The sequence below is a fragment of the Apaloderma vittatum genome, unplaced genomic scaffold (genome assembly GCF_000703405.1).
Source record: "Apaloderma vittatum isolate BGI_N311 unplaced genomic scaffold, ASM70340v1 scaffold12905, whole genome shotgun sequence".
NCBI classification, from domain to species: domain Eukaryota; kingdom Metazoa; phylum Chordata; class Aves; order Trogoniformes; family Trogonidae; genus Apaloderma; species Apaloderma vittatum.
The window spans coordinates 2721-15286 of record NW_009715534.1 but is presented as its reverse complement, the minus strand read 5'-3'; the positions used below and the strand labels follow the sequence as shown (position 1 = coordinate 15286).

The window sequence follows — 12566 nt, the reverse complement described above, 5'->3', positions numbered from 1 at the left end:
TTCTAGAGCATGATCATTTATTGTCCTCTTTAAGAAATACAAAGGCAGCTTTACAAAAAGATGGCCAGTAGTTATCACCACAGTGAATTTCGTTATTATCTAATTCACTAAAAAGTGAAACCTGCAGGCAAGTATAAACTGCGAGAGACAAACTGCTCCTCCAAAACACTCAGCAAGACAGATGCCTCCCTACAGCTTGAACATGTTCCAGTATAGCCCCATAATCTGTCACCTTGACTACTTCCAGGACATATCCAGGAATAAGAATCTTAAACCTGGCTGACACTTCTGGAACTGATGTGGCTGCTTAAACACCTGAGAGCTAACTGTTCCTCCTGCTTTACAGGAAAAAATAGATGAATACAGCAAACCACAACTCTGAAGTGATACAGAGGGGAAAAAGATGCAGTTCAAGACTGCTGGCCAGATAAAGAATAGTCTGTGTCATTTGAAGTAAGCATTTTTAAAGTATTATTTTTGGTATAGAATCTTTTGTCAAGTGGAATTGCATGCTTCCCTCTCCTCCACCAAAGCAGTGGAGCGTCAGGGGAGCCACTTAAGACTTGGCAATTGGCAAGACCTTATAAGAAAATTCAGACTTCCGATCCACACACCAGAAGGTAAGGTGTCATAACTTAGTCCTTCAGCTGGGAGACTTCATAGAGGTACGCACCAAGCATCTTCACCCCCTGAATGTAGTTGTACCTGTAAAGATGATGCTTCCATTAGCATTGTCTTAGTTTGAGCTGTATTTCTACTAGTTGTGCATTCTGCAATATCAGTCCTACGCAGGCAGGAGAGGCTACAGGCACTACTCCCAGCCTTACCTAAATTTCCTCTGGCAAGAGAAATGCCACCCTTGGGGTAGGGAAGAGCTGGGAGATGAAAGTATAAAAATGACTTCTGGTTTCAAGTGTATAAAACCAGAAGAAGCAGTAATGAGATCAAGATTCAGCTACAGATTAGTCACCCACCCAGTCATCCTCTGCCAGGGAGAAATGGTCCTTTGCCTTCCAGAGACTTAAAGAGCAAAAGCCAAATCCCTCTTGGAGTGACAAAAACCACAGTACAACTTAGCCTGGCACTGGGATAAATATTCTCTTACCTATTTAGCTTCTCATTTTGAGAGTGGGCTCCATCATCTGCAGCTCCAACAGGAAGCAGCATGACATTCTTGCCTGTTGCTTCTTGAAAAGTAAGGGTAACTGGAATGCTTCCTCCTTCCCTTGTCAGGTCTGGTTCAACTTCAAAAACTAGAACAAAGGGATATTCTAGTCAGTTTGGAGTTGTATTTTGCTTCTCCAAGACAGATCCTTACTGCTGCTTGCGCAATCGAATACCAACCACTTCTTTTACATGGGCTGACCAAGTTTTGCTCTTAAGGATTGCACGTGACGTGCTTCCTTACTTGGTAATAAGCATTACAAAAGTGCAGAACACTGCAAATATGACAACCTTTGTACTTCTTGTGGTTCTGGAAGAGGTTTATAAGTCCTCTCAATGTCAAGTGAAAAACACACTGACCTGTCTTCATGGCCCTCCGACCAGCCACATAGTGGGGATGGTTGAAGTCTGACACCCAGGGTTTTCCACCATGGCCTAAGTATACTCTGAATTTGTTGGGGCTCTGCAGCTCTGCAAACTTCTTGCTCACATAGTCTTCAACCTGTAAGAAAGAGTGAAGTTATCTACTGTTAGGATTGTATAAACACTGGTTAACACTATATACTAAAAACATCTTACAGACTTTCAGGTCACTACTAGTGTGCAGCAATGCTCTTCCTATTATTATTATTTTAAATTATTCCTATGTATCTCTGCTCCAAAGTCAGGATCTTCTTTAGGTAAGTTAATGGTATACCGCAGAACAGCTAGCGAGTGTCCAACCCTCATGCTTTTGAAAATGCACTTCTGACAATCTGAGTGCCCTACAATTAAATTAGCATTTACTCCTAAACCCTTTGAGTTGGTTGACAGAAACTGAATAGTCAGGCCACAGTCATCCACTGTGGGACCATACAGCAACTCCCTCAATTGTCTGAGGTCAGGTGCAGAACAGAGAAGGTGGTAGAAAAGTAAATAACCAAAAGTAATTTGGAAATCAGAAATACTCTTGAGACCATGAATCCATCTCAACATACATGCTTTGTGACTTCTTCAGGAGTCATGTTTGGTACAATCCGGATTGAGAACTTGCCAATCACTTTCCTAGGAATCACAGTCTTGGCTCCAGGGGCTGAGAAGGCTCCTTCAATCCCATGGAGAGACAAGGAAGGGTATCTCCACCTATGCATAAGGATATCTTTCTGCAGAAGCAAAGATACAAGGTTACATGAAGTTTGAGAGAGCTCCCCAAACAATTTCTTCAATCTAACAAAGGCTTTACAAGCAAGTCCTTTCCCATGGAGAAATACAGCTCATTTAGGACAACCAAGTTACAAACAGGAGCTGTTACTCCCAATTAAGCACATATTTTGATACAGCAGTCGGGGTTTCAGCAGCCCAAGACATTCAGTATCTCCAGAGTGGCTTTCTCCTAGTTCTATGGATCTTAAAGGACATGACTAGTCTGCTTCTGACGAGGACACAAATACATAGAATGTCTTAGGCTGGAAGGGACCTTAGATATCTAACCCAACCTCCCCACCATGGGCAGGGATACCCTTAACTAGACCAAGTTGCCCAAGGTCTCAATATGTAATTTGTTACCACTTAATCCTCCCCTTAACTGATACCATTTAAGGTGTCCAAGTGCAGCATGTAGGAAGTGTATTGAAAGCTCTGAGGCACACAGTGTGCTCCTCCTTCTATCATCAGTTGTATTAAACTGCCTGAACTTCAGGTTGATTAAAAGTGAGCATTATTGCCTTTTTCAGATACATTTCTGCATTTCTTCCTTGCTGCCGTGGACACAGCTGTTAGGTACACTGGATACAGAATTCAACACATTTTTGTCCTCTATAGCCAGCTACAGTATCCCAAACCCAAACTTCACTGCAGAAATTCAGGAGACTGAGAAATTTTGTGACCTTCATGTTAACAGTTTGTTTTGTTCCAGGTATAATTTGCCTCTAATCATCTCTCACAGCAAATTTAACTGTCACAGTTTAAATCTCCAGGTGAAAAGCAATGTGCTTGAGATTTCAGCCTTCTCTCCCATCTCTCTCCTTAGCCCCAAGATCCTTCCTGCATGCACACAGCTTGGTTAGAACTCCCTTGGTGAGCTAAGCTAGGATTTCAGTGTAGCTAAGACTGAACAGCTTTAGTTCAGTATCATATACAAAGAGCACCTTGCCAGCTCCTCCTTATATGCACGCAAGCTTTATTTAATTCATTACTTTATAGGACAAGGCTAAACAAGGAAGTCTCTCTGCTCTCAGCTGAAATAAACCTGTGCATGTACATGTAAAGACAAGGTTGAGGATATAAAATTGCTACTTATAACTATTTGAGTCTGAAGTCTCCTCCTGACAGCACTATAACAGAAAACAGACCTGCACATGTAAACTTGTCTTTCACAACAGTTGTTTCTGCTTTTTATGGTAGATGTATTTATATCTGAGGTTTAATGCTTTAAAATTAGTATATAATAGCACCTTGCAACATTCAATGCTGTTAAAAGAATTCACTTCAGAAGTTCCCTGGACAAAGGACTGAGAAGTTCAGACATGAGTTTACTGAAGTTGAGCCTTTTCAAAGATTCAGTTGGTTGTCTAGTTCATAGCTACAAAACAGCCCTTGCTTGTCAGGTCTAGGAAGACATTTAGTATGTCAACAGTATGTTCATCACAGCTAGATTTCAAGCTCTCTTATCATCTACTAAGTCACCTCTGTGAGCAACTACTCCACTTCTGATAACCCACTAAACTTCCTACAGATGTAGGAAATCTGGTGCTCTGTGTTGATGTGGTATCTGACCTGTGGAAAAGTGCTAGCAGTTCTTATGTGGCTTTAAGGGAACAGTACTAAACAAATTCTGTAAAAGTTTGAAATGCTACTTATACACAGACCAAGGAGCATTTATTTAAAAGTTGACTAAATTGCTTGCCTTAAGCATGGGATAACCTACGCTAAGTTTCCAAGCACCTAACACTTTGCGTAGGAACTGTGTTAAGTATGCAGTCAACTGCACAGTAGATGAAGTTATCCTGAAGGCAATCTCACCACCTTAAAAGAAACAGATGAATTCTCTGCCTACTAAATCACTTGGTAACTACTCAAGTATCCACAGAAGCTTGTCTTCTACTTACAGAGACAGCTTGAACTAACACAGCTAACCAGGGCAGGGAGGTAGGAGTACACTGTACCTTTGTATCATGCAGTAGTTTTGTTGCTCCTACATCTTTTGCATATTCATCTAGGTCAAAATCAATCTTCTCATACAGTGCCAGCTCCTCATCAGTAAGTGGTGCCACCGCTTCATTAATGCCTGGAATGAGGATTTTCCCTTTCTTGTCTATAAGAGAACCTGTAAACAAGAAGCATCTAATATCAGAATTCAAACAGAAGAAACTAGATGTCATTGCTGGCAACACTTTCCACAGGTAACAAATACTTGCTTTCTGAAAACTCTGTAAATCTAAGCAAATTCTGACCTCTACTTCCCAGAGCCTGTACTACTAAGCATGGAATGCTCTTACTGAATTTGCAGCTGTTCAAAATGCACACTTCCTTGAGATTATACTTAATTCCACTGGTATATTTTTGCTCGCTGTGCTGTTGGAAGGCAAGATTTCCAAGGAGCTGAATATGGCATCCATGGAAGGAGTTTACAGAGAAGACTTTTAGTTAACATAGAAGTTTGGAACAAGATTTTAGGGGATGCGAAAGCAGGTAAACAGTTTCTTGGCAAGACCATCATATTTCTGTACCTAAGGCTGTACCTCACATACCTGGAAAGCATTATTTCATCAGTCATTGCTTTGCCAGTTTATACAGCCCTACAAACCCCACTCGCTGCAAGCTCACTCACATTTTAGTGGGTTTTATTCCCATTTTAGGATGAAACTTGCTTTTTCTTACCCATTAGAGTAATGAGATCTGTCATGGCCTCATGTACTGAGCCACCATAAACTCCAGAGTGAAGGTCTTTGTCACTACATTCCACCTGTTTTGAAGTAAATTAAAATTCAGGTTAATTCTAGCAGGAAGATACTGTCAAATGCACAGAACAGACTTGTATCCTTGTGTGGGAATTTCTGAACACACAGTGGAAAAATATGACCAGATCTTAGTAAAACAAACTGTTTGATATGTGAGGACCTTGCTGAACATCTGGAAGATAAAACTGGACTAGATTTGAGTAAAAACAAGCTGTTCTGAAAAAGCCACACAGCATAACAGTTGATGAATTCATTAAAAACATCAGGCTGGGAAACTGCATGGAAGCCTATGGACATGACTAAGATAGTCACAAGGACAAATGTATCAAGAAAAACAAATAATCCTGTTTGGCTTTATAGTTCAGATACAGAAAACTGTATACAAGCAGCTCTCTGGGACTCTCACATGCTCTCTCACACACACACACACACACACACACATTCATGCACAACTTTGCTTCTGCTTTTGCTCCTGCTGCTACTTTGACAATAAAAGGCCTTGCTTTCAACACAGACCAGAGGCTGCCATCTCCTTCATTGCCGCACCCTTGCTCTTTGATGCACATGTTTTGAGACTGTATCTCTTTCTGAAACCAAACCAGACAGTTGTAGTACATTAAAGCAGATACACTTTATATCGCTCTGTGGAGCCCTTAGTACTGACTGTCTCAACCTTGGGGACTTCAGTGGCAACATCTCCTCTTGCATTCAAGGAAATACCTGGATGAAGATAGCTATGCCTGTCCTGCTTTGAGCTAAATAGAACCAGTTCTGTTCAGTGAATTTTACTTCTCAGCTCAGTGTCTTCTTAGAGACTGCACTTTCTGAAGTTCGCAGCATGTTTTTGCAGACAGTGTGTGCTACTGGCAGTGATAACACCTGGTGTTTGCAGTTACTGCCTGGGACTGGGATGCAGAAAGGCTCTTGCTAATATTTATTCCTGTAGTGACCAAGGCCACTGCTGGCTCTTGTGTGCCACGCTGGGGGTGCCAAGAAGTAAGAAACATCACAAGTAAGTAAAAAGTTGCACCTCCAGTGAGTAACAGACAGGACAAGTGACCAACAAGAGTATTCCATTCCATATACATCATATTCAGCATAAAACTGAGGGGCTTTAGGTCTTTCCCCCCCCTCCCCCTTTCCTGCAACGGACAGCATTCAGAGAGGACTCCATCCATGCTTCTGCCTTTGATCCCAATCCAAGCTCCTGAATCCAGCTCCCCTCTGCCACTGAGCCTGGGACTACCTGGTGCCACTTCCTCTGCAGCATCAGTGGGGATTGCTATCAAGGAGTGGAAGGAAGTCAGGTTCGATATCAGTTACCATTTTTATTATTTCCTTATTCATTAAAGCCATTTTACTTTTTCTCCAATCCATAAGTGCCTCTACTGCATTCCCTTTTCCTTCCCATTAGGGAGGGAGAAGGGGTAAAAGGGTGTCTGTCAGCATTTAGCAGCCAGCCCAGCCCTAACCCACAAGAATGCCATGAGACAATCCTCCAGTGAAGATGCTGGCATATCTTGCTTCTCACATAAAGTTACCCCTCCCAAGCAAGTATCATATAGAAGAGTAAAAAGGTGTTTAGAAAATTAGTATAAACTGTTCTACTTAGTTTCACCTTTTAGAAGAAAAGCTATTGACATGCAAAGTTGGAGCTACCACTCCAGTAGAAAATTCAGTTTAATACTGGTTTCTCAGCACCTACCTCTATAAAGTAGTAGCAGACACCTCTCAAGCCATAGGTGATACAAGGCTTCTTCTTGCCTAGCCAGTAGTTGTCAGAAATGCAAACATAATCCACATCTTTGAAAAAAGTATCCCGCTGAGCAAAAATCAGTTCATCAAGGCCTTCAGATCCTGATTCTTCCATACCCTCTAGGCAAAACTTAACATTGACTGGAAACTCCTTTGAAAAAGAAACCAAGAACAGATCAAGCATGTGAAAACACTGGACTCCTTCAGCAACCAGTAATTTCAATCTGTCATGTACAAAGCAGGAAAATGTGTAAATGAGTTGTACGACAGTGAAATTATATACAAATTATTACATTGAGGGCACTTACACCACCTTTCATTTGATGGAATTCAAACTCTTTGAAAAAGTCTTAACTAAGCTCTCCAACAACTTGCTCCCAATGCTCTTAGCTGTGGGAATGCATCAGAAATCTATCACCAAAGGTAAGTTACAGGGCTGTGGAAGCTAATCTTAACCACAGATATCATGCCACAGGAGGACAGAGCTAACCTTGCCTATCCAGTCTCTTATACACCTAGACAGCACTTGAGACTGGTAATTCTCAGACATCTTGAGCTACTTCTGATTGCTCTTTCTTGAAGAAAGGCAGCAAAGCTCACAGTTGAGTGTTACTAAGTTAATCTCTTCTTACAGCTCAGTGGCACTGAGACACTAAGCTTTGCTAAAGGCCAAGCTTATATGCAAGTGATCACATTTGATTATTCCTCCTGCTCCAGATGCTTGCTTCCCACACATTTTATTTAAAGCAAAAGTATTTAAAGTGCAATCCAAGCATCTAAAAAGCTAACTTGTCAGCAAGTCAACTCAACCCTTCTGGGACACAAGGGAATTTACAAGACTATTGCATCATTCCTGCAATAAGCTGAATAAGCAGACTTGCCTCACAAGGGTTAGTGGCTTGGATAACATTTATTGCTAGACTCGGCCATATGGGAAGAAAAAAAAAAAAAAGCAGGACACATTTTAGGCACATACCTGGTTAGTTTGCTGATAAGCCTCTAAAGCATTCAGCCAGGCAAGCACTGGACCTTTATCATCTGTTGCTCCTCGCCCATACAACTTTCCTGTGGAAACAAGATACAAATTAACCAGTGTGGAGGAAAACTAGGATGAAGCTTCAGTTCTCTCTTGTCTGCAAGGCAAAGCATCTTTTTGGATAAGCATTCAAGCCCTGCTTATACCAACTTTCATTTTTGATTCATCTCAAGTAGGAGTTTTACATGGGTGCATGAGATGGGACGTAAGTGGGAGAGGTACAGGAGAGCAATCATTATCCCACACACAGAGATAGCCCACCTTTTCCCCCAGCTGCTTCTCTGGATAGGAGTTGAACATAAGCCTGGAAAAGATGCAACTGCCTTGGGCTACATCATTCCCACAGCCTTGACAATAGAATTTTCTACAAACACAGCATCAAGGGTATAGAAGCAAGTTACCTCTTTTTAACAGAAACTTATCCACTATTAACTTCAATTCAATAATTTGTTGTTTGGTGAGTAAGAATTCAGTAGCTACTGACCAATCACTGTTCTGGATTCTCCAGAGAGAAGTGGATCTCCCTAGAAAGGACTTTAGTAAAAGGCAAGCTTTACAGGCTAGAGGGAAGTCCCAGGAAATGTGGGATCACTACAGAGGCAAATATTGCTGCAACTCAGAGCTGTGGCTAGAATCCCCAAGCACCAGGTGTAACAGAACAGGTCAGACAGCTTGCAAGTTAAAGAGCCATTGGTAAATATGTCTCCTACACTGCAAGGCTGCTCAAAGATAAACCACAGCCTGAGGCAAGTCTAGCTCTTGCTATCAGATGAGAGAATCCAACTCAGTAGCTGGACTCTGCTGCCTCTGACCAAGTGGTTAAGCAGAAATACCAGGTACCACAGATACCTCTTTTCCTGACAACGATTAACGCTTATGCAACAAGAATGGTTAATGCCCTTCTATTCATATGACCTCTGACACTCAACACTGATCAAATGGAACAAGGAAGAAACTATCAGTAGCACCAGCTTTAAACAGAAAAGTAGTATTTAGTCTTCTCTTAGCTACTGGCAATGTGTTGTTTCAACAGGAGTTACTGCACTATTTCTTCATCACCATTTACGAGAGAGGGACACTTGTCTGGGCATAGCTCTGTAAAACAGTTTCTGCAGGACCCCTTGTAACACCGTATGCAAGCACAAGGCAACTTGGAGAGGCTGCTGTACTGCTCCTGTCTCCAGGCATAAAGCCACCTTGAGCACTGGTCCCCTGCACCACTTGAAAAATCCCTGCAGTCTGACATGACTTTGCAGGCTGCAAGCTGTGAATAGCCCAAGAAACTACCTCTAGAAAGATTTCTGGCAACAAATTGTTACCATGAAAGGCAGCAGTTGAGACTTTGCTCTAGTTACAAGAAAGATAACATGCAAGTACCTCCTAGACTATCAGAATAGAAAACAAGTCCTGACAGCAGCTGAGATTCTGCAGCTCTACTTGTTTACCATTTCCCCTCCTGCATATTTTACCTCAACAGCATTGACTAAACACCCACATGTGTTCTTACTTTCCTCTCCCCTTTCATTCAAGAGTACAACTTTAGAACAGCTGAGAAATGCCACACTTGTTCGAGAGGTGCTTATCAATCTCAAGTCCACCACTCTTACCTTCTCTTTCTACCAGTGTGAAGGGCTCACTGTCCCAGCCATCCTCTAGCACTGCTGGCTGAACATCCAGGTGACCATAGACACACACAGTCTTTTTGCATGGGTCTGAACCAAGCGTTCCCAGAACAATTGGCGGCAGAGGAATCTCTGATCCATCAGGCAGCTACGAACGGGAGGCAAGAGGTTTTCTTCAAACATGGCATGTCAGAGTGGCATATTTTTATCAGGTGAATGAATTACTTTAACACTACAGACATTATGAGATTAGGGGCTTAGACAGCTAAACAAAAATAAGCTACTTAAACTGACTGCCACAAGCAGCGTGCCAACAAAGGCATGACAGCACTACACTGGCAAGTTTTCTGACAATTTCCAATAATAGTAAAAATGGCGAAAGCAACTCAGAACAGTTAGCTTTAAAGTAACAATCCCACATCAGATTTTAGCAGAGCAAGCTGTCTGAATGCCAAACTACCATATCTAGTGCTGACATAAGCATAAGTGATAAACTCCATTGAATATTGCATTTTGCATCGCTTGGCACTGCACTTTCATCCCATCCACAGTATATAGCTCTACAGACAAAAAAAAAAATCCCTGACAGTGGGATCACTAAGTACAACACATGCCTACACCCAAATAAGGTCAGTGTAACAGCTGTATTTCTCTACACCAGCCTATGCCATTAAGCGAAGGGCAGCATAGTGCCGATCAGCTTGGTTCAAGAGTTCAAGAGTTGAACTTGCCTTAGTCCTTCGGAATACCCCACAAGCAATTATCACATGCTGTCCCCAGTCAGCATGTACTTCCTTTCTGGTGAACATACGCCCCTAGACACTGCTCAACAATTTTGACTTTTTGCTCATATGGGCTCCAAGCTTCAATTTTTTACTCAACAGCTTATGTGGTCCTTGGCCAGCCGCAGCTCTATTGCAAGAACTTAAGAGTAATTAGTACACAGCACAAATTGCTGTGCAGCCGTGAACCAAGTCAGATTATGCAAGTTAACTAGTTGCTTTACATTGTCCTTCACAGCAACGTACATAACACATCAACTAGTTTTGTCTATACTTAATATAAAACTAAACACTAACTTTAATCCAGTTGCAGGAGTTATCTACAGAGAAATGTTATTTGTAAAACTCCATAAAATCAGTTTTTGTCCCTGAAAAGTTACACTGATGAAAGGAATAAATTCATCTTTGAATTAAACACTTCTAACAGACCTTTAAGCTGTAGGGAGCAGCAGAGCTAAAATTATCCCACAGATTCCTTCCTAGAGAGTACATTATATCAGCTGCTTCCCCCAAGACCTACAGTGCTACAGACAAGTACACTTGAGTTATCACAAGCAAGAACTGCTCAGAGGGTCCCAATACATATAAGATTTCACCCAGCAGTCATAGCACCAATTACAATGACAGTCTAAAAGCTAGCAAACACTCCAGTACCACAGGACTTTGAATGCTACTGTCCAAATGCTATGAGTCTTATTCTGTGTCACACAGTGACTAGAAAGAATACAAGTGGATGGTTCTCTAGGATGAGATTATTTTCATAAGCACATACATTTCTCAGGTTAAAAGCAGTCCAGATAGCTAAAAATAAGTAGAGAATTCATCCTATTAAAGATCCTTCTCTATCTGGTAGAGCAGTGCAATCTTTTGTCAAAAAAGGCAGCCCTTCTGGAAAAGCCTAGAAGTCTTTCACAAGACTTACTGAAATTTCAGTCAGTATCTTTAAAGTCTACATGTCTGAGGTTCAACATCAGCCTGGTGTTAAAAACACCTAACATTTTTGTTGGCAGGTGCTCTGTTCATGTTAAGTTAAATGTATTTTAAATACTTTTCTAATACACCATCCACGATGTAATACAACATGCTTAACTGACCTAGATGCCAAGGTTTTTTACAAACAAAAGTTTTAAGAGGAAGCTCAGGCTGTGTGGCAGGAAAGATGCTATCCTACACGCCCCAACAAGCCACTGCCATTCTAGGCCACTACCGACCAGACCCTTTCAGTGATCCTGACCAGAAGACCATCAGACATCAAGGAACGAAGTGATCCCCACAGCCCGAGTACACTCAAACTGTGCTGCACAGACAGCTTTGCCTTCCTGCCTGTGTTGTGTTCTGCATAACCTTGGGCTGCAGAATAAACTTCAGCAGCTGGCTGTACCTTGCAGGCAGCTCCCACTTGGTACTGCAGATTATACCACCCCCATGTCCTTGTCTTTATCCAAAAGTACAGAAGGAAGTTCTCGTGTGAATATCCCTTTTGTTTGGCAGTAGAATCAAACAGCTTGAATACATAAAATAGGATAACATTTCCACGAATGGATGCCTGCTAGAGGCTTCCAGTATCTGAAAGGACATTAAATTATCTATACTATTGTCTTCTGTACAGTGGTAGCTCTAATAAATAGCATTTTAAATGATACTTTGTGAACTCCAAGTGTCTCTCTTACTGGGGTCACAGGAAGCCAGCACCTACTAATGCAAAACAACTCACCTTTTAAAGGAGACTTCTACTAAGCTGACGTAGAGATACTCACATACCGTTTGTTTCCCAATATCCACAAGCTGGGTTGTGCCTCCCAGTCGCTCGATATCCTGCGCAGCAACCTCCATCATGCGTCTGATTTCAGCCCTCTTCTCCGGCCATGCTGACACGCTCTGAATGGCCACCCACTGCGCCAGCCGCTACAGAAAGACAGAAAAGCTAAAGCTTTTACTACACGTGAATTATGGTGTGGGAGGCACAATACAAAGACAATTCCTTGCAATTCACCAAATATAGTTTTAGTCAAGCTTAAACTTGAGGCAAGTCAGCTCTGTCCTCTGCTCAAAGGAGTACTCTTAGCCATTAATATTACACTCAAGAGCTCTCCAAAATCTCACTTTCCTACAGTTGCCTCTGCTGTATAGCGCAAAGTCTACACATACATAACGTAAGCTCAAGGGTATGACAGCTTGTGCATGTTGTGCCTTTCATGGATGCTTAGAGAATGGCAACCAAACAAGCTAATGTCTTCTCGGAAAGGCTGCCTTCACTTCCCCCCTCCAT

General features: G+C 41.9%; 1 protein-coding gene across 2 annotated transcripts in view; it reads right to left on the bottom strand.

Moving 5' to 3' along the window:
• The window catches only part of CNDP2 (CNDP dipeptidase 2 (metallopeptidase M20 family)), a 13259-nt gene continuing 693 nt past the window's right edge, over positions 1–12566 (bottom strand). The window contains exons 2-11 of one of the 2 annotated variants that reach the window (XM_009869193.1): positions 12059–12202; positions 9501–9663; positions 7834–7922; positions 6808–7008; positions 5023–5107; positions 4308–4468; positions 2142–2306; positions 1525–1666; positions 1106–1253; positions 1–705 (exon numbers count right to left, since the gene is read on the bottom strand). In XM_009869193.1, coding sequence (XP_009867495.1) covers positions 636–705; positions 1106–1253; positions 1525–1666; positions 2142–2306; positions 4308–4468; positions 5023–5107; positions 6808–7008; positions 7834–7922; positions 9501–9663; positions 12059–12202 — 1368 coding nt within the window. In that variant the 3' untranslated portion in view covers positions 1–635. The remainder of the gene's footprint in view (positions 706–1105; positions 1254–1524; positions 1667–2141; positions 2307–4307; positions 4469–5022; positions 5108–6807; positions 7009–7833; positions 7923–9500; positions 9664–12058; positions 12203–12566) is intronic. The other variant, XM_009869194.1, reaches the window with a different exon arrangement.